Source organism: Arabidopsis thaliana, chromosome 5 (assembly GCF_000001735.4).
Source record: "Arabidopsis thaliana chromosome 5, partial sequence".
Classification (NCBI taxonomy): domain Eukaryota; kingdom Viridiplantae; phylum Streptophyta; class Magnoliopsida; order Brassicales; family Brassicaceae; genus Arabidopsis; species Arabidopsis thaliana.
The window spans coordinates 3,271,131-3,297,466 of NC_003076.8; the positions used below are offsets into that span (position 1 = coordinate 3,271,131).

The 26,336-nt window shown below is 36.3% G+C and overlaps 8 protein-coding genes and 1 non-coding gene across 14 annotated transcripts; 3 read left to right on the plus strand and 6 right to left on the minus strand.

Annotated features, from left to right (window-relative positions):
* Nucleotides 1–636: 636 nt before the first annotated feature.
* AT5G10410 (ENTH/ANTH/VHS superfamily protein) lies at nucleotides 637–2,299 on the plus strand. Its single transcript, NM_121079.3, has 2 exons — nucleotides 637–1,234; nucleotides 1,349–2,299. The coding sequence occupies exons 1-2, from the start codon at nucleotides 822–824 to the stop codon at nucleotides 1,950–1,952; spliced, it is 1,017 nt and encodes a 338-aa protein (NP_196603.1). The 5' UTR covers nucleotides 637–821; the 3' UTR covers nucleotides 1,953–2,299.
* AT5G10420 (MATE efflux family protein) lies at nucleotides 2,263–5,405 on the minus strand. Its single transcript, NM_121080.3, has 9 exons — nucleotides 5,082–5,405; nucleotides 4,693–4,980; nucleotides 4,007–4,260; nucleotides 3,828–3,914; nucleotides 3,621–3,677; nucleotides 3,036–3,274; nucleotides 2,849–2,967; nucleotides 2,646–2,735; nucleotides 2,263–2,504 (listed from the first exon to the last, which is right to left on the minus strand). The coding sequence occupies exons 1-9, from the start codon at nucleotides 5,358–5,360 to the stop codon at nucleotides 2,448–2,450; spliced, it is 1,470 nt and encodes a 489-aa protein (NP_196604.2). The 5' UTR covers nucleotides 5,361–5,405; the 3' UTR covers nucleotides 2,263–2,447.
* Nucleotides 5,406–6,357: 952 nt separating this feature from the next.
* Nucleotides 6,358–7,331, minus strand: AGP4 (arabinogalactan protein 4). Its single transcript, NM_121081.3, has one exon. The coding sequence runs from the start codon at nucleotides 7,103–7,105 to the stop codon at nucleotides 6,698–6,700; it is 408 nt and encodes a 135-aa protein (NP_196605.1). The 5' UTR covers nucleotides 7,106–7,331; the 3' UTR covers nucleotides 6,358–6,697.
* Nucleotides 6,459–7,043, plus strand: AT5G10435 (uncharacterized protein; the record flags this gene model as incomplete). The annotated part of the gene is made up of 2 exons (NM_001343113.1): nucleotides 6,459–6,514; nucleotides 6,695–7,043. Exons 1-2 carry the CDS (start codon nucleotides 6,501–6,503, stop codon nucleotides 7,041–7,043), a joined length of 363 nt encoding a protein of 120 aa, NP_001330870.1. The 5' UTR covers nucleotides 6,459–6,500.
* A 2,025-nt stretch (nucleotides 7,332–9,356) lies between the features above and the next one.
* Nucleotides 9,357–11,423, minus strand: CYCD4;2 (cyclin d4;2). Of its 2 annotated transcripts, NM_121082.5 has the most exons (6): nucleotides 10,979–11,423; nucleotides 10,750–10,836; nucleotides 10,576–10,674; nucleotides 10,289–10,493; nucleotides 10,032–10,147; nucleotides 9,357–9,636 (listed from the first exon to the last, which is right to left on the minus strand). In NM_121082.5, the coding sequence occupies exons 1-6, from the start codon at nucleotides 11,210–11,212 to the stop codon at nucleotides 9,481–9,483; spliced, it is 897 nt and encodes a 298-aa protein (NP_196606.3). In that variant the 5' UTR covers nucleotides 11,213–11,423; the 3' UTR covers nucleotides 9,357–9,480. The 2 variants fall into 2 exon arrangements, with proteins under 2 accessions (NP_196606.3, NP_001332308.1); NM_001343114.1 differs by having other exon boundaries at nucleotides 10,032–10,493.
* Nucleotides 11,424–12,722: 1,299 nt separating this feature from the next.
* On the minus strand, nucleotides 12,723–15,407 carry GRF6 (G-box regulating factor 6). Of its 4 annotated transcripts, none has more exons than NM_121083.4 (4): nucleotides 14,646–15,407; nucleotides 14,258–14,380; nucleotides 13,536–13,652; nucleotides 12,723–13,342 (listed from the first exon to the last, which is right to left on the minus strand). In NM_121083.4, exons 1-4 carry the CDS (start codon nucleotides 15,129–15,131, stop codon nucleotides 13,322–13,324), a joined length of 747 nt encoding a protein of 248 aa, NP_568229.1. In that variant the 5' UTR covers nucleotides 15,132–15,407; the 3' UTR covers nucleotides 12,723–13,321. The 4 variants fall into 4 exon arrangements, with proteins under 4 accessions (NP_568229.1, NP_001031868.1, NP_001190276.1 ...); NM_001036791.2 differs by having other exon boundaries at nucleotides 12,723–13,336; nucleotides 14,646–15,217; NM_001203347.1 differs by having other exon boundaries at nucleotides 12,723–13,441; nucleotides 14,646–15,217.
* A 1,015-nt stretch (nucleotides 15,408–16,422) lies between these two features.
* AT5G10455 lies at nucleotides 16,423–16,504 on the minus strand. Its single transcript has one exon. It is a non-coding gene; the product is annotated as a tRNA-Ser (tRNA).
* A 115-nt stretch (nucleotides 16,505–16,619) lies between these two features.
* Nucleotides 16,620–18,818, plus strand: AT5G10460 (Haloacid dehalogenase-like hydrolase (HAD) superfamily protein). The gene is made up of 7 exons (NM_121084.4): nucleotides 16,620–16,763; nucleotides 17,191–17,260; nucleotides 17,596–17,755; nucleotides 17,844–17,925; nucleotides 18,009–18,225; nucleotides 18,317–18,381; nucleotides 18,460–18,818. Exons 1-7 carry the CDS (start codon nucleotides 16,692–16,694, stop codon nucleotides 18,712–18,714), a joined length of 921 nt encoding a protein of 306 aa, NP_196608.2. The 5' UTR covers nucleotides 16,620–16,691; the 3' UTR covers nucleotides 18,715–18,818.
* On the minus strand, nucleotides 18,795–26,304 carry KAC1 (kinesin like protein for actin based chloroplast movement 1; the record flags this gene model as incomplete). 2 transcript variants are annotated; one of them, NM_001085096.1, is made up of 23 exons in its annotated part: nucleotides 25,909–26,243; nucleotides 25,605–25,728; nucleotides 25,240–25,326; nucleotides 24,940–25,110; nucleotides 24,713–24,819; nucleotides 24,087–24,218; nucleotides 23,800–23,978; nucleotides 23,529–23,690; nucleotides 23,353–23,444; nucleotides 23,062–23,213; nucleotides 22,803–22,976; nucleotides 22,562–22,708; nucleotides 22,236–22,424; nucleotides 22,067–22,135; nucleotides 21,808–21,863; nucleotides 21,491–21,701; nucleotides 21,095–21,286; nucleotides 20,795–20,986; nucleotides 20,342–20,692; nucleotides 20,047–20,145; nucleotides 19,804–19,944; nucleotides 19,564–19,722; nucleotides 18,795–19,419 (listed from the first exon to the last, which is right to left on the minus strand). In NM_001085096.1, the coding sequence occupies exons 1-23, from the start codon at nucleotides 26,116–26,118 to the stop codon at nucleotides 18,991–18,993; spliced, it is 3,825 nt and encodes a 1,274-aa protein (NP_001078565.1). In that variant the 5' UTR covers nucleotides 26,119–26,243. The 2 variants fall into 2 exon arrangements, with proteins under 2 accessions (NP_001078565.1, NP_196609.1); NM_121085.3 differs by having other exon boundaries at nucleotides 18,991–19,419; nucleotides 21,491–21,698; nucleotides 25,909–26,304.
* Between the last annotated feature and the right edge of the window lie 32 nt (nucleotides 26,305–26,336).

Sequence of the window (26,336 nt, forward strand, 5' to 3'; positions counted from 1 at the left end):
ACCAAAATTGTCAATGCCGAAATTCACATATACAATTTGATTTATGTGTTTATGCGGAAGAAGCCATGAATCAATTATTCTTACGGATCTAAAGCTTGACTTGACCAAATTTGTTCTCAACACATTTTTATGAATATATCATTCATGTTGACGTTAAAAAATCGTAAATTGGTGTTCAAATTTTCGAGATCTTTATTTTGTTAATGGAATTTGCTGGTGGCTGCAGTGTGGTTGTTATTACTATTACTTATATAGTTAATTTGTATTGACTTTTCTAATCTTTAATTAGATACTAGATAAATGACAATACTGGTAAACCTATTCGTTAAATATAACATTGGTAAACTTATTCATTTACAATACAAATAAAAAAAACATTGGTGTAAAGTCAATAGTCAATACAAATAAACTATATATGTAATAGAAATAACAAAGTAGTTGCCAGACTTATTCTATAACATTCCTATCAACATTTTATTTAACAAATAACAACATTTTATTGGTCTTATGAGGTTGAATATGAACTCGTCATGTTTAATATAAGTTTTATAAAATGAATGAACGACGACTTTAGAATGAAAAGATATATTACCAAATTAATAGTTGAGAAAAGTAAAATTAATCAAATTTGGATGTCGACCAAAAAAATAATGTTAATTTTGAATGATTGCAAAAGGAAACTCACGTATATAAAAAAGATTTAAAAGGAAACTATAAGAAAATGGAAAGCGAATCAAACATTGGACGCTTATAAAAATCAAATTCCAACCTCACAAAGCAAAACAGCTTCAATTTTTTTTTCATCTAGTTCCATCGAGATAATGCCAGGACTCAAAACTCACATAATCGGAAAATTCAAAGACAAAGCTTCGATAGGCAAAGCAAGATTGGTTCATAGTTTCGGGTCCACCGCCGTCAAATACATTCACTTAGCCCTCTTGAAGTCAACAACTCGTACTCCTAACAAACCACCAAACAGTGACTATGTCTCCGCTGTTATCTCTTACTCCAACAGCCGTTACGCTCCGGCGGCTTTCTCAGCGGCTCTGTGGAGGTTACGTGTCACGAAGAACGCTATTGTGGCCACCAAGTCTCTCATCGTCATCCACAAGCTTATCAAATCATCAAGAGACAAGTTTGAAGGACTAGGTCATGGTCGAAACAATCTAAAGTTGAACGAGTTTTCAGACAAATCTTCTAATCTCACGCTAGAATTGTCTCAGTGGATTAGATGGTAATTTACTTCTTCTTTTAAAAAGATTTTTTAGTTCTCTTTTTTGATTGTGATATTTATCTAATAATTTGGACATGTTCATACCGACATTTTTAAAAAAAAAATGTAACTTAGGTATGGACAATACTTGGATCGTCTCTCGTGGGTTCCGAAGGTATTAGGATCTTTTCCAAATTTGTTGGTGAATCCAAAAGATAAAGTTGAAGAGAAAGATCGTGTTTCGTCTTACCAAACCGGGTATATTATAAGACAAACGGATTCTCTTGTGAGTTTTTTTGAGCATATATGTACCAGACCTGAGATTCCGCCTATGTTCCAAAACAAGATCGTGGACGAGATTAGAGAGCTAGTGATTGAAGACTATTTCAAGATTGTGAGATTGGTTATGGTACGGCTTCAGGTGTTGTTTGAACGATTGATTAAACCGGGTGTTAAACCTATTGGTGATCTCGGTCTGAACGATTTTAGTCTGCTTTTGGTGAGACTTGTAGAATGCAAGGAGAGCTTGAGTGGATTATTTTGGCGTTGCAGACGTCTAGCGGATGATTTTTGGTGTTTGGTTGAGATGTTGAAGGCTGAAACAGAAAAGAAAAACAATAAGCAGATGATTGAATTGGCCGGTTTGGTTCAGACTACGGTTAAGGACGATGAGGAGATGATTGAATTGGTTGGTTCGGTTCAACCCGAATGGGTAACATTCGACGATTCTGATTTCTGAGACATTAACACATGAAGTTACATTGGATTCCGGATGGGTAACATTTGACGACTCCAACGGATTGACGAATAATTCGGTCTGGTTGGTTCAGTTAGGTGAAGCAAGATCCGGTTTACACATGGTAGACTTCTCACTATACGTACATAAATACCAGCTTTACGATTTAATTTGGTTTTTGTCTTGACTCTTGAGAATGGGTTATCTCGTTTTTTTTCTTCTAATTATGTTTGAATCCTTATTTCATAAAGACAAAGAAGAAGTGATTCCGTATGTAAATAAACCTTTTATGAATTATATGAAGTGAAAGTGTGCATAATTATTTTTTCTGTTATTTATAAAGAAAGCAAATCAATCCCTCCTCCGGTTTAGCCCATTTCAATCAACTAATCATGTGATATTGAAACCATAAGCTATGTGTTTTATGCAATAAATAGGATTTAGATTTACGAAACGGATGCTCCAAAATAATTTTATTTGACAACTAAAATAGCATCTTCAGTTTCCTGCGTCCGAGACCAACCATTTTTTAATGCGCACACTTGATTTATGTGCCTGCAATGTTTTAAGATTGTACACTGTAAACAGTCACTCAAAAATTCTTATATCAAGTTAAAAAGTAATGTACTAACTATGACAAAATTTACTAAAATTTTAGATGAAAGTGATATTTTGTAATATACTCCAAATGGTTACCTCATTGTCCCAGTCACATCTTGTAGTGATGATAATCAATATCAACGTTTGAATTGCGGTTCCTCCAAATATCATACCGGCCCATATTCCCTATCATCCATACACATATGTTAGTTCATCTCCACAAATATGAACATCAAAAGAAACATAATTTGCCGACATAATAATATGCCGACATTTGTTGAGAGGAAAATTGGGCAAACCTTGACTCCAAATTTGAAAATCCAGCCCATAGTAAGCCCAAACGGAAGCCCGATAAGGTAGTAACATCCCAAATTAATATATGCCACGTACGATTGCCAACCCGAACCAACAGCAACACCTTAATCAAATGTCAAAAGTCAACGCACTTTCGTTGACCTGGTTTATGAAATCAGTTTCAAGGCGTACCGGAAAGAACTGGTTGCACACTATTGAGAAGAACCGTGAAGGCTAAGAGAACAGAAAGATTATCGACTGCGTTTAGGACAGCTTCACTTGACGAAAAGATCGAGCCGATTTGGTCGTGAAAAATTACAATGATGACTGTGAAGAATAATCCAATCATTAACGATAGTGTGATTGAAACAATCGTTGCAAATCTTGCCCCTTTGCCATTACCAGCTCCTAGTTCGTTTGCCACTCGAACTCTACAAAATAGGTATTATTTGTTTAATAACTACGTTGGAGACGTTTATGTGTGCATATAATCCCGGTTTATGAACTTAGATTACATGTAGACTTTAATATTTGCTAAAACGAATACATTAAAGAAAAAGGAAAACTGTGAGTGTGTGAAATTGTGATGATAACAAGATTGTTGCAAATTGTTGTGCGAAAAAGTTTGTAGCATTAGGCCATGTTATTGTCCTTGATGGAGTAGATAGATATTAGATAACTATCATCAATCCAATCCCTACGTACGTAACTCTAAACTTAACATCCATACCAACAAAAAAAAACTCTAAACTTAGCAACCGAATAGGATTTTTTTACCCGGTTCCCGCGAAGAAGGCAAGTGGAATCATCATCTCCCAACCATTTACCGACATGCTGCACAGAGAATTAAGTTCAGTACGTTAACAGTAAAAAACGACGTCTATTTCTTTGTAAAAAAAATATAAGAGTTTTCCAACAAAAAACACAAACAACAACAAGAAAAATATGGCATAACGATTATAAGAAATAAATAAAACAACGTACCATATTGATAAGGAGTCCACAGCAATTTTCGCATTTACTAGGTTCCCGGTCATCAGCATTAGTATTTTATAGTACCAATTCTCTAAGCTGTATCGGGGCAAGATATATTGTAAGAACTCATATATGACTAAACTTTAACATAATGTGAAAGAAGTGGGTATTTGTTCGACGAATGGTACCAAAGCATGATTCCGGAAGAGGCAGAGAGTTTTGTTAATTCTAAAAGTCCGGTGAAAGCTTCTGAGGAGAAGCCGGTCCAAGTGAGTGTACAACCACCACGTGTGCTGTACAAAAATAAGATGAAGATGTTCAACCACCATGGCACGTTCACACTAGCCATAGTCCCTATGATTCCGAGTTTATAACCATAGACGAAGAACCAACACACGAGAATATGAACCGCAAGTGACACTCCAGCTGAAATTGCAATCACCTAATTATATAGATTGAAAATCAGCAAACAATAGTAGCTAGCTTCAGTGATCATGCAGCTGAAAATTTAAAAAATATAAATTATAAAAATCATTAGGTTTATGTAAAAAATTTTTTTTTACATTTTCACTGGTTTTTCTATCAATGTTTTAGGATTCCTAAGCTTTTAGACTTTTAAAAAGAACAAATCTTGTTTAGGTTTCGATTAACAAAGACTTCATAGAGAGCTAGCTTGCTTTTATATTTCCTATGAGAAACCTAATTTTTAAGGTATTACGAAAATCAATAGATTGCTAGTCTATCTCCAAAGTTTTCCACTACATCATTAAGTGAAGCTTCAGTGTTTGGAACTACTACTAAGACCAGCTAATATAATATTGGTATGGACCATGATTTGTAAAGTTATTTAACAATCTACGACCAAGTAGTAGACCTTGTTCTTGAGCTGACATTGTAGGAATCGGTTGAGAGGGAAAAAGAAGGCAAAGGCGAAGTGGACGGGGATGACCCAAAGGGCAATGGTCCCTGTAAGCTCGGCAATGTCGTCACTCTGACCAATAAACTTAAGAATTGGCGTCGCGAATAAGTACATAGGAAGAAGCAAGATGCAACATAAGAATAGAATGATCCAATATCGTTGCATATACACTCCCAACATGTAATATTCCCTTGCCCCGAACGCTTGACCGCATAACGTTTCTAACGCACTCGCCATCCCAAGCTGCACAAGCATTTTTCTCATAGATTAAACTTCAGAATATGTAACATGCATAAACATTATAATACAATCTCGAAAATATTTTTAATTAAGTGTGCACATACGAGTAAACCGTAGTTGAAGCCGAGTGTGAAGTTGTTGATAATGGAGATGGCAGCGAGTTCAAGATCACCAAGGTGGCCAGCGAAGGCTTGAGTAATGATGAGGATCGAGTAAGTAGCGAGTCCAGTAAATATCGACGGTCCAACAATATACCATATCTTCTTAGTCTCTATCCATATTTCTCTCTTCATTCCTCCGCCTTCCTCTGCCGCATTATGACATTCCAACAGTGGAACGGTTGCTTCTTCTATTGCTTTAGTTCCACCACTTTTCTTATCCATCGCCAATCTTATTTTTAAAGAAGTGACTATATGAAAAGATATGGGACTTGATCGATATGTTAATCACTTTGAAGAATTCGAGCTGAATTATATGTTTCTTGATAGCTAGCGGGTAAGTAGCAATAAATATTGTTTTAATTTCCTTTAGTCCTCTTTCATTAAAGTCCTCTATATTCAATTTCTCTAACCAACTATTCAAGGGTTTTCTTCTTCTTTTGGACAGCATGATAATGTCATGGCTTACAATAACTTGCTTTTCTTCAAACTTGCATCATACTAGGTAATGGATCATATATAAATGTAAAAATTCAAAATTTTGTTTTGTTAATCTACTTAGGATTGTTGGAGAAAAGCATTGTGTTTTTTGAAACAAGAAGCTATTGTTTTGATCAACAGCAATACAGCATGATCATGTCTTAGTGAAACACAAAATAAAGAAGATAAAATAAAACAAAACAGAGTACAATTAAATGAAAAGGAAAGATGGTGCCATTGACTAGTTTGGTTTGGAAATCAATGCGATCAACTTTTTAGGTAATGATTGGTAATTTTTCAAATAGACAATTCGGAATCGAAAAATCTAGGAGATTATTAATTAGATTGATAATCATGTACAAGCTGTTAAGACGTAATGTTGTTAATCAATAATCAACAAAAGAAAATAACCAGTTTAGTATTTGCATAGTCAAATAGATGAATTTCTTCTAATGTAGTTAAGGAATTATATTAGTGTTCCTTCTAAACGATAACAGGACACTAGCTAGCGAGGAGAGATATCTAAAAATGCGCATTAACCAAAAAAAAAAAAAAAACGCCCCAACATTATTGGGCTGAAATAGTTGGTCATATCGAACTAATGGGCTTTTGTAATGCTGTCCAGAGGCTTGTGTTACAAACTTTGTTTTTATTGAAAATGATACATACGTCGAATCAAGTTTAGTAAAAATGTATACCCACTGGCCACTGGTTCCATTTTTTACAGAACTTATTTTTAATGGCCTTGTTGTAGTGTGTGTTGTTAAAGCAAAACCATGTGGGATTATGTTTAAGTGAAAGAGTAATGAAATTGATTTATTATCATTGGATTTACATAAACAGATTAATTCCACCTCCTCTACACAACCATATGAAGCCCTTCCAATGGTAAATTACACGTGTCAACATTCCATTAGCTTCAACCAAGATAATAATTACTTTCCCCATTCCGACACACGAAATCATGATAAAAAAAATTAACGATCAAATAGCGAAATACGAAAATAAATCAAATTCTCACATTAACACCAAAGATTTGAAATAATTTGAGGGATAAAAAAAAAATTATATAAAAAAAGTTCTCAAGCCAAAACGGCGGCGTACATAATAGCGGCGAAGGCGGTTCCGGCGAAGAAAGCCTTGTTGGAGAATGCGGCGCTTGGGGCAGGGGATGCATCTGAAGGTCCGGGAGCACTGCTTGGGCTCACGGTGGGACCTTCCGGTGCTGGTGGAGAGGCGGTGGGAACATCAGCAGGAGAAGGAGCAACTGACGGTGGAGTAGTGGCAGGAGCTGGGGTTGCAGCAGGTGGTGGCGTGGCTGGGGCAGGGGTTGCAGCAGGTGGTGGGGTAGCCACTGGAGGAGGAGTTGCGACTGGAGGGGGAGTTGCGGGAGGAGGAGTGGCGGTGGGAGTAGGAGCAGGGGCTTGAGCGAGTGCTGAAGTGGCGAATAGAGCCAACATCAAGAAAACTTGGACAATCTTGGAACCCATTTCTCTCTCTTTCTCTTTGGAAAATGCTTCTTCTTCTTTTGGTGTTAGAGTGAGGGAGAGAGATTATGAGAGAGTTGTGAAGGTGAGGAAAAATGGAAGAGATGTATAAAAAGGAGGAAAAATGTGAAGAATTATTTCGATTAAATTAAAACAAGATTCCTATAAATCTCTTTTAATATATTAAAGATAAATTTTGCAGACTAACATGCAAACGCATAATTGTAACATGGGGTTGCCCTAGCATTAATATATTTTAAGTATTTTTTATAACATAAATGAATATGATTAGACTATGCTTAATTACATATTGAATATGATTAATGAACATACATATTACTAGGTAAATTAGTTTTACATATGGAAAGAAAAAATATCAAACTTATTAGGCGGATGAAGTCTTAACATGTTATTATTATATTGACTTTCCTTAGTATACAATCCATAATCATGAATTAACGTTAACATAAGAGCTGTAAATTATGATTAGGTGAATAAACTTCTGACTTATCGAGCTGTGATTGGATGGTGAATATAATTGGAGAGAGAATCAAATATTTGTAATGATACACGTATAGTTGAAAATATCAAGGTAAACAAAGTCCATGACATGGCAAATGTGGGGAGACAGCTAACATGTTCAGTTCAAGAACTAAGAGTTGCAACTTAGCATGTCTTTTTGTCTACTTGATCCACCAGTCTTTTTTATTCTTTTTTCATGTACACTTTTATTTTCTTTAGTTTATGGTATATATTTTGGCAAAATATTGGTAGTATAATAAAGAAATGTGAAAAACTTGTAATAATCATTAAACCATGTGCCTGACCTGATAAGATCATTGAATTAGTTTTTGTGAAAATTATTGGCGTTGTTACCGTTGTACATTGCTAATAGACCCGTTGGAAAGAGCTGTCAGTGGATTTAAATATTTTGTATAAATATAATAAGGTAACAGAAGAAAAATGTATAAAATAAGACTTTTTGATAGCCTGTAAAGGCTACTTCGACAGTGATTCAGAAGGTAAGGTGTCATTTTGAAAGTTCTTATCGATCGAATGTTTATTAGTGAATCTGAAATCATATATAGTTGGCATTTTATTGCCACTTGATGTGATATTATAACATCTATTCTTTCCCCAAAAAAAGTATAACCATATAAAATCGAATAAGCTCAAATGTTATTACACCAAAATAATAGTCATTGTTAAGATGAACATATTGCTACAAGTCGCTACTTTGAAAATTTGTTGTTTGATGTTAAAGAAATTTGGTTGTTTGATTCCATAAAGTGTAGAGAACCAGTTTGATTATGAACTGATAAACAGATAAAGTATTACCAAAATGAAAAATCAGATAAATGTTTAATGATTAATGAACTAGAATGTACAATTTATCTAATTCGTTTGTACAAATGTCCAAGAGGATTACAAAATTGTTTATCAGGTTACAACCAAAATATTGGTTTAAAGACTAAACCAATCTCTAATCTCTGATATTTCACTGATAGCCACCGATCCCATTTTCTAAATATCTTTTATTGCCGTACCATTAATTTTGATTTCATTTTGTCAATAACACAATAATGAGCCTTAACCAACTCATTAAACAGAAGGGACCATGTACAACAAATCTGTGTTTGAAAACATTTAGGCTAAAGAACACAATTATGTTATTATAGTCAATGATAGCCAAAAAGAAAGTAGCCCTGGCATAAACAAATATGGTCTAGTTAATATAGTAGTGTATTGAATTATCTTTTTGACTCTATTTAGGCTAAGTAAGGCCCATGTTCATACACCGACCACGAAAGTGGTTTCCCACCAAGCTGATTTGAACAACCAACGATCTGAGTTGTGTAACACCCACCTCTCGGGTATAATCTCACTACCTTGTTGAAGTTTAATATTATATCATCATAACTAAAATTTTATTGTAGCAAGCCCATTTCTGAGGAATAAAGAGCCTATAATACAAATGGATCTGTACCTAATTAACCCCAAACTTTTCTCCAAAGAAGAAAAAATCTAAATGGGCTAATTGTAAGCCCAAAACTTTACGAGCCACTTTAAAAAAGGGTCCGTTGCACTTGCGATTAAAAAGTCAACTCTCGCTCAACTGTTTTTCCCCGCTATAATATTTGGCGGGAAGCCAAACAATAGCCTTACTTAACCATAACACTTTTTGTTTGTTAAAGTACTTACCATAAACATGCCATAACCATCTTATCTTCTTAATTATGCAATTTTTCTAAACCGCTTTTATCAAATATTACCAGGCTAAAAGAAAAGCAATTTTTTTCTGTGATTTTTCATTAAATAAAATCCAAATTGAGACAATGGAAAAAGAGAGAAATAGATAAAAAGGAAGATGAGGAAAATTAAGAAAGAGAAGTGAGGGAGGAGGAAACAGAAGCAGTAGAAAGAGAATGAGAATAACGACGACTCTTAAATTGTAAGACTGTATTATTTGGTGTTTGTGAACTTGAACTTGATCCGTCTCTCTCTATCATTTCACCAATCTTCTTCACTCTCTCCTGCACACACACACACACACACACATAAAAACCAGACAAGTAAAACGTAAAGCTTGAGCCCCTTTTTGGTCCCTACGAGGACCCAAGTCACTTAGTTTGATTGTGATTGGAACCATTAGATTTTGGAGTGACAAAAACAAAAGAAAATAACATTTTTACCAACATGTGAATGTGTCACGAGATTTCAAAACATGAAGACTATAATTGAACTCTTCTTTTTGGTCTACACACAAACTAGTTTTTCGAATAAAAAGGGATTTCAAAGAGGGGACATTAAAAGACAATGTGTGCATTAATGTATGCCTATATCTATGTCTCATGATTTTCCATATTTTTGACAATCTATTGAACCACTACTTTTGTAAATGAAGGAGACTTTTGGTGACTTCTCTTACCTTTTCAAGGCTTGAGAAGGAAGAAGAGAAGGAGAATTTGTCAAAGTGTTCTCCAGAAACAGAAAGAGCAACTGCAGCAGCAATCTCTGAAGCTCTAAACTCCAAGAAGTCAATACCTGCCCACACATCAACAATCTTTTTCACAACCACCATCAATCATTTCTAACCCCAAAAGTCCATAACCCCATAACTCAAAAGCAAAACTGAGGTTTAGAAAACCAGAACCCCTTTGAAAAAGAAGAGACCTAATCTATCACCTTTGGTTGTGCTGGCTATCACTTGTAGTGATCTAGTTACCAATCTGCTATGTGGTTCTTGATCATAGCCATTGATCTTACTCAGGAAGTATCTAACGTAAGAGCACGGTGTCACTGCCCGTAACCTCCATCTCAATACGTTCAACACCAAAAGTTCCATCCTTTGAACTGATTTAGCCTCAAACACGAACATGGGAGCTCCAACCTATTAATGTCATCATTACTACAATGTTACAACTTTGGTTTTAATGCTACACAATAAGAGACAATGAGATTATTAATAGAACCTGCAGCTGCATTAACTCTGGAACATTAGTTTCCTCTATTTTAGCTGCCAATGATAAACAAGCAACAGCCAACAATTGTACAGTCCAAGCTTTTCCACTCTACACAAGAATCATAAACCTTTCAATCCATAACCAAAGAGATTAATAAAATCTTAAGCCAAGGATGAAACTTACAGGTAAGTCATGAACAGATAAGAAACGATCCAAGTAGTTCATTGCTAGACATATACACAATGGTCCAAATTGAAGTTCCTCACAGGCCTGTAATAATAATCAAAGACACAAAACAAAGATAAGGCAAAAGTCATGTCTTTTTTCATATCAAAGTCATCAGATTATTGACTTGGGTAAGAATTGAGTCAACAGAAGAAACAAAGAAGAAATTTTTGTCTGATTTACTGACCTTCCAAATCCAACCAAGGGCTTGGATTCTGACATTGAAATCCAAATCTCCGTTTCTCAGTCTCTTGAGGTAATCATCTCTCGGTGAGTGTTGTCTCTCTTTCTCAATCATCTCTCTAACGATCTCTTCGCTCTCCAGAGGAAAACCCATCTGAAAAATCGATCTTGTGTCGACAGAATTGCTCTTCTCATCATCAAAATTGGATACAAGATTTGGTTCCATAAATTCAGCCATTATAGAGCGTCAAAAATTGTAGCTTTCTTTCGATCTATACAAATTTTACTGTTACAGGATTTGGAGGAAAAAATATGGTTTTTATAGTATAAGAGATTCAACTGAAGAAAAGATTTGGTCTCTGTTTTTATGTCTTTTCTAATTTTATTTTTGCTCTATTGTAGAATTTGCTTTGGGTCAAAACCAAAAAGAAAGAAGAGAGAGATGGGAGCTTTTAATATTGTAATTTGTAAGAGAAGAAAATGTTATTTTTGGTAAGAGATAAAATGTGAAGGAGAGAGGATAACAAAAGATTAAAAAGATAAGAAAATTAGCATTTTTATAATGGAAATAAATATTTTTATTCAAAATATGGGAAACTATATAATAAGGAAAATTTATGTGAAAAGGGTCAATGGTTGCTCTTTATTGGATACATTTTAAGATATATGGTATAACAACTTAGATTTTCGTTATTTTTAGATTGAAAATATGGCGAGTCATTCGTTTTCTAAGTTTTGATTTGAGAAAAAATCTTAGATTTATACTTCAACAAATTTAATGGATATGTATATGCAAGAGATTTTATGTAAATCTTGGTACATTAGTTACAATATATTCAAATTATTTTATATTTTAATAAAAATAATTATTATGGAAACACATCAAGTTTTAAACAGAAAATATTACATTAGATGATAAGAAATTGCAAATATGAGCGAGTCATTTGTGTTCTAGTTATTTTATGAATATATAAATATGAATACGAAAGACATTTTATGTAATTTTTGGTATATTAGTTAGAATATATTTGTATATTAGTTAGAATATATTCATATTATTTTATATTTTAATACAAAATTATCATGGAAACGCACATCAAATTATGAACAGAAAATATTACATTAGATAGTAAATTGCATTAAAATATTTTTCAGTGACAAAATGGAAACGAATTAGGAATTTGAAGTAGAGGCCAAGTCAATGAATATCTAGTCATTATATTAGTGTTGTTAGTTAGAAGCTAATATTGTTGCTGGTGAGGTGAGAAGTGTGAATATCGTTTGCACCAAACATATTCGTGGACTACAATATAATTAGCTTGAGAACACCGAATTTTCAGAACCCCCTGCATAAGCATAAGATCATGTGATTGTCATATGCAATCATTAGATAACTAACATGAGGAGACTCATCTCAAGTCTTTTTGGCTATCGAAAATCATTTGCTACATAATAGTTAAAAGGAGAGCACACATATTGTGATCCATTCATCTATTTGCATTTAGACTGAAAAGGAAAACTCTTAACAAAAGAACTGAAAACCAAAAAGTTCAAAGAAAAGAAACCCGTAAAAATAATACCACTACTTAAGAAAATCCAAATACAATTAAACTTCAAGAATAAACATCTTTAAAATCATATAAAGCTTTTAACATGACAAGCTTTATATAAATAATGAACGTGGACTGGAATCACGTGTGAGCGAGCAACTTTGGTTTTTACAGTATCTTTCTCTGAAAAGATTGGTGGAAGAAAAAGAAAAGTTGGAGTAATGTATGAGAAAACAACTAAATGTCTCAGAATTCGACCAAAGACTGTTATTTTTATAAATAGTTTTCATGCATGCAATGCAGACAAAGTGGTCCAAGTACACTTTTGATATTTTGCATCTCTTTGCGTAATGAGAGATTCGACTTCTTTGATACGTGTGTGCTTCTCTATGGTCGCATTCTTCCACAGCCTATGTTGCACAGATTTTCTTGGTTTGACTGGATTTTATATACGTAACAACATTGACGATTTTTATTATTCACAGTTTCACACCGACAAAAAATCCACGAATTTTGGGTTCCAACTTGATTTTGACGATACAGTAGAAGGATCATAATTTAACCAGAGGAGCCTTAAGGAGAAAGATGTTTTTAAGGCTTGAGCAGAGTCGAGACAATAAATATTAAGAGCACAGAGGTTTAGTAGAGTAGATAAATCATCAAGCTGTGCACAATCATAATCATCATAAACACTTCAATCTTTTTTCACAGTTTTTGAGCAAAGGTTATGGGGATTTTGAGATCGATTTGGTGGCAGAAACATCGCGTAACAACCCTCCCCCCCTTCATCTAGATCCTCAGGCCTCGTCCATCTGCTCCTGTTACATAGAGTAGTAATAACTCAGCACACACGGTTTTGCGGTTATTTCAGTTTTAACATGTTCTTTGATGTCTCTTATATGATGCATCTGATTGGTCTATGATGGAAACACTAATCACACTAAGATATGATCTTTATAGTTATTCGAATGGTGTAGAATATCGAGGTACGGCATAAAGAGATGTGAATACCTGCATATCGGAGGTCCAAAGGGTTAAATTGTCCCTCAGCAACTGCATTATGAGAGTGCTGTCTTTGTAGGATTCCTCTCCCAGAGTGTCAAGCTCAGCTATGGCCTCCTCAAAAGCCTACAATTAAAAATCCAGTATCAAAATTGAGAATGCCCCCACAGTGAAAAATTTCTGCCGTTTTACTAAATGTCTTATACGTAAGTTCTAGTTGAAACAGAATGAGACATCAGTCCTAGTATTGGACAACATGGATCTTCATCATCATATTAGTCTGTGATTATTAAAAAAGAGGAATTTTGTTAAAAAAGCTGACTCAAAGTGATACTAGATGAAGCACCATGAATCAAAGAGTGGTTCTTTATCTAACAAAACATACTCAGGAGATAAAGGTACAACAGAAATAGTCAACAAGTGGTCAATCCTCTTAGTCAAAACATCAAGCAAGCTCATTCAAAGTGATAAGAAATGATGATACACAGAGGGCCAAAGATTGGTTCTTTACCCAACAATACATCTTAAGAAAAGAAAAAAGTACAACAAGACTAGTCAACAAGTGGTCAATTCTCTTTTGTAATAACATAAAGCAAGAAACAGAAGCAAACTCTCAAGAGACAAACTCAGGTCAACGACTTATATGTTTGTTACCAGAGAGGCAACGGAAAGAGAGAGAAAGAGATGTTCCTAATTGAGGCAAGCAGCGAAAAAGAAAGAAGAAGAGTAACCTGTTTGGCCATGTTACAAGCTTTGTCTGAAGAATTGAGAATCTCATAGTAGAACACTGAGAAATTCAGGGCCAGACCAAGCCTTATCGGATGAGTAGGTGCCATATCCGCAGCTGCGATATCCTTCAAAAAACATCACATCGAAAAATAGACAAAAACATCTCCATCAGTTTGAAGAAAGCAATTTTTACTCTTTAAGACAAAAACTGAAACAAAACAGCAATCTACTTTCTCATGATTTGATAAGCATAGTAGCTCAATTAGAGACCAATTCTAGATCAGGACATAATTACTAGATTTGGAAGCTATTACCAATAGAAGAAATCTCGTAAACAGAGTTCACAAACAAAACTTATCAGCCAAATCAGATTTGGAGAATGAAAATAACCTGAGCTGCTTTGTAAGCGAGCATGGTATCTTCAGCAGCAGTTTTCCTCTCATCACCAGACTTAAACTCAGCCATGTACCGATGATAATCACCTTTCATCTTCAAGTAAAAGACCTTAGACTCACTCGCTCCAGCAGATGGGATCAGATGCGAGTCAAGGAGCTTAAGGATTCCAGAGCAAACAGAAGAAAGCTCAGACTCAACTTTAGATCTGTAATCCTTGACAAGCGACACGTGCTCGTCGTTCTTCCTACTCTCTTCCTTCTGCTCAATCGAAGACACGATCCTCCAGGCGGCGCGTAGAGATCCGATCACGTTTTTGTAAGCAACAGAGAGGAGATTCCTCTCTTCAACGGTGAGCTCTTCCGCTGGAGTAGCGCCTGTAACGAGCTGTTCCATGAATTGAACCATCTCTTCGTAACGCTCCGCCTGCTCGGCGAGCTTCGCCATGTACACATACTGGTCTCTGCCTAATGTCGCCGCCATTAGAGAGAGAAAGAGAGAGATTTGATTTTTTTTTGTTTAATGGGGAAAATTTGAAGAAAATGGGAAAGAGAAAGAGAGAAGAAGAATAAAGGGCAAAGAGTCAGGTGGGCTATTAAAAATAGATGTATATTAAACCCACGCGCAAGTGTGTTCACTTTCGATTATACGACGGCGTTTGATGTTATAGTCTTTCGTAGAGTGAGGAGCGTGGTTTGTGTTGGCGAGTGGGATGGTTGGGAGGGTTTGGGGTTTGTGATAAGAGCGAGTGAATGGACGATAATAGTTTTTTAGTGAGTCAGCTTCTAGTCACTAGTTTTAAAGTCAGAACTCTGATTGGGCCTTTATTAGGCCTAATATGGGCCTTATGAATTCCAATACTTATGAAGTTTGTAATACACACCTTTTTTTTTGTTGTTGCATAAAATGCGAAAACTTTTTCTTAAAGAGAAATAAAGTACATAATTTAAAAGACTAAAGTATATATTCTTTTAATATTAAAGTATATTAACCAAAATGGAAATCAATAGTTAGTAGTAGTGTCGTCTGCAAAGGAAAAAAGTGAAAAATAAAAAGACAAAGTCCGAGAAAGGAGACTTTTTAATACGTTCATGTGGTCAACCGTCACCGTGAGTCCAGAAGGAATTTTTTTTTGCATCGACGGATGGGAACAAGCTCCGTCTCTCGGCCGTTATGTTTTCTTTCGGCCTTTACTTTGGACTTTCACAACTCATTTTTCTTTTTCTTTTTCTCTTTCACAACTCTTTATCACTGCAAAAAACAATAAGGATATGCCTTTTTGATTCTTATCTTGTTATTGTTATATGATGATTTACAGGTTTTAGATGAGATATTTGTGACTCGAATGCAAAGCTTAATCGGGAATTCGTTAAAGGACGAAAATTTGGAGGCACCAAGATTGATAATGGAGCTTCGGTCTATGCTTTTGTAAACGCTATATGGAAAACTGCATACTGTACTACTTGGAGAAGAAGAGAGAAAAAATATGTTGATAGAAACCATACTTTGAACATTCAGCTATAAGAGTTGGGCATGGTGTAGTTAGATTAGTGATGACTCATATGTTCATTTTGGTTCTATTGTTAATAAAATGTATATATATATATATATAAACTCAGCGATCGTTTCAAGTTTCTATAAATCTGATATACAAATTCATCACTGTTGCCACCAAAATAAGAATGAAAGAGAGAAGGGGCGCTTTGGTCAACTGAGCGGTTGTTTGTTTAAAGGGCGGGAAATTGTTTTGAAAGACAAAATATTAAAAAAATATCGTCGCCTGAGAGATTCGAACTCTCGCGGGGAAACCCCATGTACTTAGCAGGCACACGCCTTAACCACTCGGCCAAAGCGACTATGTTGTTTGCTGAAGGATTAGCTACTATATAATGTTGTTTTACATAAGTAAAGCGTGGAGCTTACTCGCGTATGTTGCGCGTACGTATGCGTTGTGCTTGTGGTAAAGTGAAAAACACTTTGTGGTTTGTTTTTCGATTGGTCCAGTTCTCTTCAGTTCTTCTTCTTCTCGTCACAGGAAGAAAAATGTTCTGTTCCTCGCAGCTCTCACAGCCAATGAATGGCCTCAAAGACATAGTTGAGACGAGAAATTTTAAGGTTTGACCTTCAATTTACTGTCTTCTTATGTGCTCTCTGACTTTCTCCTCCTCTTATGACGAGCGAAGCCATTAACATATCTATGTTAGTCTGATGATCCGATTGTCTACAAAATCATCATGTTTTCGATTCACTTCATCTTGTTAACTAATGGGCTTCACGTATTGTATAATATTAGCCTTGTAATTTGGAAAAGCATACAACTTTCTGTAAATTGGATTCCGTAAGAACACCAAAAAAAAAAAAAGTAACCTGGGATTCTGATTAGAATTTGTAGCTTATTACAAATAAATTGCCAAGTGTAGTTTTCATTTGAGCAACCATCACATTTTTTCGAGATTAACATTTGGTAAAGAAGAATGTGTGTAGCTTAGTGAATGTTTCTCAAGATATTTTTTATAGCTAAACTTGATGAAGGGTGTCACAGGCTTGGCTCTTAGATCAGTATGGAGTTCTTCATGATGGCAAAAAACCTTACCCCGGTGCTATCTCAACATGTACGTTATCATTTCTATCTGTGAGCATATAGCTATTCGGGTTGTTGATTCTGATTCCATTGGGGTTCAACATTTGTAGCTCGCATAAAACCATTTCTTTAAACTGTTTAATGTTTAGGTAGGACTTGGCTTCAGTGTTGACTATATTTGATGTAATCAGATGTGATTTGGCAATGTATATTTGTCCATATAAGTTGTGAAACCGAAAATGAAATATCATCATACTTTTGAGAATTTCCATTTCTTGATAGTTTTCTTTCAGATTTCTTCGGTTTCGTTGTAATTCTGACTTCTGCATAATGACTGATCTTTCTTTTGTTCTATTGGATTTACAGTGAAAAATCTTGCAACAGCGGGTGCCAAAATTGTGATCATTAGTAATTCTTCTAGACGTGCTTCAACTACAATGGAAAAGTTGAAAGGCCTTGGCTTTGATCCTTCTTTCTTCACCGGAGCTATAACTAGTGGTGAACTAACTCATCAATCTTTGCAGAGGTTATTATTACCAACAACTTCTTCTTCGTGATTAAGATGCTATTTACTTACTGAGTTACTAGAACTTACTGATAGATGTCTCTTACAGGAGAGATGATCCTTGGTTTGCTGCACTGGGAAGGAGGTGCATTCACATTACTTGGAATGACCGAGGAGCAATCTCTTTGGAGGTTACTTATCACCTTATTTCTTGTTGCTGGTTGATTTATCGTTGAAGGTTATTGGTAGGTATATGATATAGTTTATGTTTCAGGGTCTAGATCTAAATGTTGTGGAGAATGTGGAAGAAGCTGACTTTGTTTTAGCGCACGGCACTGAAGCCCTAGGACTTCCTTCAGGCAGTGTATCTCCAAGGACTATTGATGAGCTAGAGAAGATTTTGGAGAAATCTGCAGCTCGAGGACTTCCCATGATCGTAGCTAATCCAGATTACGTGACTGTTGAAGCAAATGTTTTTCATATCATGCCAGGTACATATATTTACATCTCAAAATGTCTAATTGTGTCTTCCACATATGATGCCATATAAAAGACTGATATACTCAATCACAAATTTGTTAGGTACACTAGCTTCCAAGTATGAAGAACTGGGAGGAGAAGTGAAGTCGATGGGAAAACCTCATAAGGTGTAAAATCCGTTTGAACATTAAAATTTGCTACTTCTCTCTGTACCACCTGAATTTGACTGTGTGTATATTTGGTAGATGATCTATGAGTCTGCTATAGCAATTGCGGGAGTCAATCCGTCTGAGTCTATCGCAGTAGGAGATTCGCTACATCATGATATAAGGGGAGCAAATGTTTCAGGAATTGAATCAATATTCATCACTGGAGGGATTCATGGTAATGAGCTTGGTCTCACTTCTTTTGATGAAACTGCAAGTCTAGACTCAGTCAAGACCCTTACTGCTAAACACAATGCATTCCCAACTTATGTATTATCAGCCTTTAAATGGTAGTTTTCGTTTTGTTGTACAAATCATATTATTGCTTCTTGAACTACATTTTGCCTTCATTTAACACTCAGAGAGAGTAATTTAAAAAGCTCATTTGCTGAGAAAGTAATTTATAGCTGTGTGAATACAAAATGAAGTTACATATTACACAATGAATCTGTAGCTCATATGTAGCATAACCAGCCAAAAATCTCACAAAAAATAATAAATACACATGGAATCTCCATTGTTGGATAGTATCTCTGCAACATCTGTATGCCATTTCACGACTTAGGTATCTTACTCCAGTTCACTAACAAGGTCCTTAAGAGAGGGAACCTTCATGGCCAGAGTTTTGTAGAGTCTAGAGTAGCGAGCTCTTGTGCCATCAGCTGTTCTAGCTAAAGCCAGCAAACTTAGAGCTTCGGGTAATTGCACAAACATTTGTTTCATTTCCTCTAAGCTCATGTTTACTAGCACAGAAGGTCTTGGGACAACTCTGACAATTTCACCTCCTTTGGGCTCTTGAACGCGTGCATCAGCCTTGATCACGAGCTCTGAGTTGTTGTTGCCTCCACATTTTATGATGAATGGGGCTGAAGAGCCTGTGTTGAATTGCAAAACGTTCCACTGAGATACATCAGTTTCACCTGAGGATATTGATTCTAATGAGGGTCTCCGGTCGTGTGATTGTTCCAGAATATTAGTGTCCTCTTGTTCAGGAATCGTCTGCGGTCAAGAGAAACAAGTTAGTTTGTTTACTATTTCAATCCGGATCTCATCATTATATCAGGTAGAGTTCTTTGTGTCTATGGTAGGTTCATTGAGAAACTGATTATACATAAACTAATTATACATGGAAATCAAAGGTACCTCGACCAACTGGTGTGCTGTAGCAATTTCTCTTTGTGCGCATGGATGGTCGATATCAAGAAGAGAAGGCATCCGCTCAGTGAGTTCATCAAGGGACTCAAGTAATGCTTTCTTCTTGCTTTTACTCAAAACATGGACAGAGGCTTGTCTTGTGATTTCCTGCAAGATGCAAAATAAGTTATTGACCAAAAATTAACCAAAAACCAAGATCTAGTATGAAGCATCATGAGGTATAAATACCTTGACTTGCTTCAAAATGCCATCCAGAGAAATGAGAGATGCTAATCTTGAGTCTTCAGCTGCCGTCGAAGGGTTTGGAATAGGAGAACTGCCTTCTTCCAGGTTAAGCAAAGCTGCATCACTTTTCATTTGTTGTAAAATCTGATAAAGAAAGCAAACGAAAGTCAGAGCACAAGAACGTTTCTAAGATAAAAATCAAAGCACCCAGAACTATATCGTTTATTTTCAGGTGCGGTCTAGTACCTTTCTTCTTTTGTGGTCAACGGACTCAAGAGCTGATCGAAGCTTAGACACTTGACCAGCATCTTCTGCCTCTTCTGCCGCCAAGGTACCAGCAATATCCTGTACCACAGTTCCATATTAGGCATCACTCCAAACTAATTACTCAGACTAAAACCTTAGTCCTTAGACCTCAACATAGGCCGTAAAGTCAGCCACAACATCAGCTACTTAAAGAGATCTTTCATTTCAGACCATTGGGAATGTCTATCTGCCAATTCCACTCAAAAAATATTTTTTGACCAATGACATCGCATACCTTCATGTGCTGCATTTGAGAAGTATAGACACGTTTTGCATACTCGGACAGAAGCTGCCCGAGAGCATCTGTATGAGGTGGCACAGCGGCCCCTAGTCCAGCCATCCAACCATCCATAATTGCTGTGGAAAGAAGCTCTAGTTGGCCACCGTTTCCTCCCGATACATCATCTGAGGTCACGGAAAGAAACTCAAAATTTTCTGCAAGCCATAGCCGAATCTGTCGCTGCAGTTCACCAGCCGGAGTGTGAACAAATAACGCAGCCAAGGCTTTGTTCCCAATAGCAAAACTTTTGGCTTCATCTTGCATTTCCCGCAGCTTAACTCCAGTAACTTGCTGCCTCCCAGCATCCTAGATGATAACAATCAAGAGCATAAGTCTCTCTTAATATATAACATGTTAGATAAACTCAAGCATCTTTGAAATTCAAGTGCTCTTCCAAGGTAAATCCACCTGTTCAAGTCCACGCATTCTTGATACCACAGATGCCAACTTGTTTCTCCTTTCTGCCTTTATATTTACTTTAAAGCCATGGATCTGCGTATCAAGATATCGAACAGGGGATCTACCTGGGCTGCTACCCCTGCTAGTGCTTTTACTTCTACCAGTATTAGGCTTCTCAAGAAAGCACTCGACAGGAGAGACCTAAATGAGGAGGATAGGGTTAATTTTACCAGGAGAAATAACATAGTCATACAAGCTAAGGCCAAAGCTAAAATAAAAATCAGATACAACTCGGATGCCTATGCTCACCCTGATAGTCTGAAGCTCCGGTGATCGTGCCAGTAAGGACCTTATGTATAGTATCCTAACTCGGGAAACAAGCATGGTATCCATTACTCTTCTTGGTTCCATTTTCCGAATAAATGAAAAGACAGAATCTCTAATCTCAGCAAGGATTTCATGCTCTCTGGAAGCACCAGCCTTGATGACAGCTGCCAAAACCTGCGAGTCAACAATAGGAAAAATGCTTGCCAATATAAGTTGATATAAAAACATGTCCTTAACCGATATTAGTGTCTAGAGACATCAGGAATCCATCATAACCTTCATTCTTCATATTATGATAGAACAATGGTGTCATGTCATATAACTACACCACTGAAAAGTCTAATAAAGATACTAAGAAACTAGTTCTTAACCAAGTACCAGCATTAGTAGCTTGTTTGCGCCGTCAGCAATGGCAGCAAGACCTTCATATTCTTCAGGGTCAAAGTCATTCAATGCAGCTGTCAAGTATTCTCCAGCTGGAGTGGTTTTTACTAAATCAGTGCCAGATTTTACTAACGTAATCGCTCCGTTATTCTTATTTGGTGTAGATGGTAAAGCAACGGCTTCTGCCGAATATCCTTCACCCCTACTAGTTCTCCCGGAGACAGAATATTACATATCAGTATATAATAAGGATTAATTATAATGAAAGGACAGAAACAGAAAACAGTAGTTCAAACTAATCACGGAATCACCTGTTAACATTGGCAGGCTGAATGTTTGGCGAAGCTCTTAATGAGGGACTCAACACCTAATAAAAAAAAAATGGATAAGAACACTTAAGCAATGGAGTACTGGTAGCAAGTAAACCTCCAGATGCATAGTGTTGAACATACAGTAGCAATTTGTAAAGAATGGAGTTAAATTAATTTTTCTCTTAACAGCTGAGAGCAGTGCCTTGATATGATATTGAAATGCTTAATATAGCATAGCTATACAAGAGAAAATAATGACCTGGGTCGAAACAGCCATTGACCTTTCTGTTAATCTGTCAAACAACTTTTCGTTTTCTTCATGCAACCTCTGCGGAAAACATAATTCTCTTCAGATAAATGTACTAGTGCAAATATCCATGGTTCAGCCAGAGGGCACGAACTCTAATCAGAGTAAGAGGGAGGAGAACCTCAATCAGTGCATCACGTTTTTTCAATTCTTCCTCAAGTTTCTTGGTAACAGAAGAAGAATCAGTTGTACCCTCAACCGCTTTTGGTATTGGAGAAAATATGTCCTGAGATTGCAAGGCATCTCCTGTTCTTGTTGTGTCAGATCTAACGGCTTCACTTACTTGTGATTCCAAGTCTGTAATTTTAGCCTGCATTAATTTGAATTGAACAACAGGAGAATTATATGTCTATCATGTACAGAGAAGTCAACAATTTCAAAAATCAGTTGCCTTAACATAGATCTAAAACTTTAAAGCGTAGATACTAACACTCATGGGGCACAAACCTGGAGATTTTGAATGGCGGAATCTTGTTGTTGCATTTGCAGCTTCTGTTCCTGATCCAACTGTAAAAATTGAGCTATTTGATTCCTTAACTGAGAATTCTGCTCCTTCTCTAGTCTATGTTTGTCTACAAGCATAATATTCTCTGACTGCATGAAGTACAAAACGGATAATGAGCAACAACAAAAAAGTTATAAAGAATTGTTGACAAGCTAAACAAGAACCCTGGTGAAGCTTTATGACCTTTAAATCTGATTGCAATGTAAATGAAACTTTCCACGCTCTCTGCACTTCACTGTAGAGTAATACACACTGGTCATTTGCATCTTTAAGAGCTTTTTTTAAGCCCACAACCTCTTGTTTCAGATTCTGATTTTCTCTCTCCTTCTCCAACAGCTCCTTCCGAGCATCACTTGCCTGCGGGACAAAAGGTTACCTATGCAGCAAATTTTGTAACAAAATGAATATCCGAGAAGGAAAAATCTCTTTCACTTCCACTTACCACATCTCTCCATTTCTTGATTGTATCTCGATTGCCAAGGCTTGGTACAGTATTCCGAGCTCTAGCAGCATAATTGAGACATGAGATTGTCTCAGACAAGGTTTGCACACTTGGACAGATGTTAACGATCATCAATGTTTTGGAACTTCCTCCTACACATTACAGAATATTGTATCTCACTTACAAAGAGCTTTAAGAAATGGTGGCAAAACAAAAACAAAAACAAAAGATGATACTATTAAGGGTGACACAAAAGAGGAAAGATGCATGTACTGAGATAACAAATTTTACCTAGGGAATCTGCAAGTACTCTTGTAAGAATTGAATTATCATAAGGAATTGAATCCTTTCCGGATGTCAACGAGGATAAAACATCTCCCAACCTATAGAACCAGAAATATATGCATAAACAAAGTTAACAAGAACAAATTCATGGATAAATACAGAGATATAAGAATTTAACATACGCTGAAATCGAATTCATGACATGCAGCAGATCAGTGACGTGGTCTCCACTATCATTTTCCATGATTAAACCTTCACTTCCAGCCAAGTCAACCAGAGAGAGCTTGCTATATATGTTTTCTCCAGTAATCGTGTTGCTATAGTATATGTGTATTGAGACAATCCTACCAAGGCAGAAAACATCCGTAAAGAAGTGCTAAAGAATCTTGGTCCTTAGCAGATAATTATATGCATGTAACCGAAGGAGGTATTCAAGCACAATATAAAACATACAGATGTGTCACATTAAATTTTGATTTATAGTTGCCCCGGTTCAGAAATGCAGATTTTAAGACTCCTAAGAACTCCAATGGATTATCAACTTTTTCCTGTCCGAGTTCTATAACAGATTCATGTAAATCCATGTTGATATTGGGCAAGTTGCTCTGAGTTTCCGAAAGTAGATCCCTGATCTGACAATGAAGGTTGTCAAATTAGAAGTGTCAAATTCCACTGCAGAACTATCTTGGCAAAGAAAATGAAACCCAAAAGTATTAGTACTTAAACTCGATTGGAAGCACCTGTTCATTATAGATCTCAAACACTGAAAGAGAGAAACTGAATCGTGATGTCGAAGTTGAATCCGAATTGGCTAGGTCGAAGAGTTCCTCAAAACATCGAGCATATAAACCACGATCGTGATTCGAACCTTCCTGGCAAAACAACAATCAACAAAGCTGATAAAACGGAGAGCCATAGGGAATAACAAATCACTGTGAAAATAGACAGTCCTATGATTAACGACCTCATTCAACATAGAAACATGCCTGTGAATGTACACGATAATGTAGACACAATATTCACTTCAGATATTAAAGAAAGCATGTTGTTATACTAACAAAATCAGTTTGATATGCATCCTACATATGTCATAACTCCAGAAAGAAGCTTATCCCAGGCTCAATTCTGAACCCGATAGAAGAAGAATAAGCATGTAATTAAGCAAATGAACGCATGAGAGCTATAGAATGAGCATATTCTTCAAAAGAAAAGTAACCGCATATACATCATAAGCTATGTTAAATTCTCACATACAAGCAAAGCTAGACACTAGAAAGTAACAGCAAGTCCATCTATATAGTTGCTTCACAACATCAACATGTGACCTATTTGTTAACTTTCAGAGGAAAATGAAAAGAATGGTTACCATGGTGTATGTCTTCCCTGCATTAGTTTGTCCATATGACAATATGGAGACGTTAGATCCATCCAGTGCAGATTGAACAAAAGGTTGGACATCGCTAAACAGTGCAGCTGAGCAAAAATTACAGTATAAGTACAGAGGTCGTATTGTTGCAGCTTTTGTAGATTGAAACCAGAAACAGCTCATGACATAAGGAGAGACTACATTTTACAATGAACTATGGTACTCACCTTGTCCAACATGAGGTCCGTAAACTCGGTCAAATTCAAAGTCCTTCTTGGGATTGGACAGAGTATCATCACTAGTGTTTACACATATGGTGCAATCCCCAGGGAACTCTATAACAGAGGGACCTTCATCCTCAAACAATGGCCTTGCACGGCAAAATACCTTTATGTTCCCTGAAGTACGAAAAACAAATCCACATTAACCAACAGGTAGCAGAGAACTATCATACATCAGTGAACCTATACCAAAGAAAGATTATCGATATAGAAAGATCGATGATACTGGTTATGGAAGCTGTGTACCTTTGGCCGTTAACAAGTCATTGAACAGTCTTTTCTTCTCATTGATAAGTGGAGATATCCTAGCCTCAGTCTCAAGGACAAACTGATCTGTGGTGGTTTACGTAGATAAATCAATACAACACACTACCAAATTTCCACCACAAAACAGATAAATAAACGCAACCACGAGAGCTAGATACAGTAGATGGATTTATGAAGTTTCCAATAAAGGTTTCAATTTTGGGAAAATGCCAACCAATTCTAGTGTTGTTAACTTCTCCAGTGGTCACAAATGCACCAAATGTAATGAATACTCAGTTTTTCTCGATGCTTGCACACAACTTACATAGACTTCAAATTTACGACTAGTGAAACACAAAACTTACCCAATTTACGACTTTTCTCAGCCAAAACACCTAAGTAACGTGTAACCCTGTCAAGCTTAGCATTAGAATACTCCTGAAGATCAGTAGCTTCTTGTCTCAACTCCAAGTAATCTTCTTTCGCAAGCTGTTCAACCAAGTCACAATTTTTTTTCTTGATAAGTAATGGCTTCAACACTAAAAACTTCCATCAAATCCCACAAGCTAGACTTAAGAAACTAAAAGCAGCCTTTTATAAAATTAATTCAGCTCAAAACCAAAAGCCAAGTATACTCTGTGAAGTGAAAAAGGAAGTGAAATTTATCACCTTAACTTTCTCCTTTAATCCGTTAACCTTAGATGCAATTGCTTGCTTAGGCGGAAGCGAGGGAGTCGAAATCGAGTTCCGGCGAAGCAGAGGACCAGTCGTACGGTGACCAGTACTCTCCGCAAACGATGCATTGGAAGAAGACTTCCTCGGTTCGAACCCACTCACCTCCCAGTTCCATCTATTGGTTTTACTTCTCTGATCGGCCATTTCATCCAAAAAAAAAATCAAATCAAAGCAGCAAGAATTGAAGCAGCAGCTTCGAAAGCCAAATGAAAGAATTCAAAAGTTTTCGAATTTTATTTTTGTAGAAATAATCAAAGATTTTTGTTTTTATTTTTGGTTCATCTCTGTGGATTTTTCCCTCGGTTTGGTATACAAAATAATGAAAGGCGGAGAAGGTCCTTTTGATTGATTCCAAACGACGA

What these genes read in the sequence shown, in the direction of transcription:
- AT5G10460 (NM_121084.4), top strand. Translation starts at nt 16,692, where the DNA reads ATGTTCTGTTCCTCGCAGCTCTCACAGCCAATGAATGGCCTCAAAGAC. An exon ending in TTGAGACGAGAAATTTTAAG is followed by an intron (nt 16,764 to 17,190) that starts GTTTGACCTTCA and finishes AGGGTGTCACAG; the next exon opens with GCTTGGCTCTTAGATCAGTA. An exon ending in GAGGAGCAATCTCTTTGGAG is followed by an intron (nt 17,926 to 18,008) that starts GTTACTTATCAC and finishes TTTATGTTTCAG; the next exon opens with GGTCTAGATCTAAATGTTGT.
- AT5G10420 (NM_121080.3), bottom strand. Translation starts at nt 5,360, where the DNA reads ATGGATAAGAAAAGTGGTGGAACTAAAGCAATAGAAGAAGCAACCGTT. An exon ending in AATGTCAGCTCAAGAACAAG is followed by an intron (nt 4,261 to 4,692) that starts GTCTACTACTTG and finishes CTATATAATTAG; the next exon opens with GTGATTGCAATTTCAGCTGG. An exon ending in GTGGACTCCTTATCAATATG is followed by an intron (nt 3,678 to 3,827) that starts GTACGTTGTTTT and finishes TTCTCTGTGCAG; the next exon opens with CATGTCGGTAAATGGTTGGG.
- AGP4 (NM_121081.3), bottom strand. Translation starts at nt 7,105, where the DNA reads ATGGGTTCCAAGATTGTCCAAGTTTTCTTGATGTTGGCTCTATTCGCC.
- GRF6 (NM_001203347.1), bottom strand. Translation starts at nt 15,131, where the DNA reads ATGGCGGCGACATTAGGCAGAGACCAGTATGTGTACATGGCGAAGCTC. An exon ending in CTTGTAACATGGCCAAACAG is followed by an intron (nt 13,653 to 14,257) that starts GTTACTCTTCTT and finishes TTTTAATTGTAG; the next exon opens with GCTTTTGAGGAGGCCATAGC. An exon ending in TTTGGACCTCCGATATGCAG is followed by an intron (nt 13,442 to 13,535) that starts GTATTCACATCT and finishes TTTCCATCATAG; the next exon opens with ACCAATCAGATGCATCATAT.
- AT5G10410 (NM_121079.3), top strand. Translation starts at nt 822, where the DNA reads ATGCCAGGACTCAAAACTCACATAATCGGAAAATTCAAAGACAAAGCT. An exon ending in TTGTCTCAGTGGATTAGATG is followed by an intron (nt 1,235 to 1,348) that starts GTAATTTACTTC and finishes AATGTAACTTAG; the next exon opens with GTATGGACAATACTTGGATC.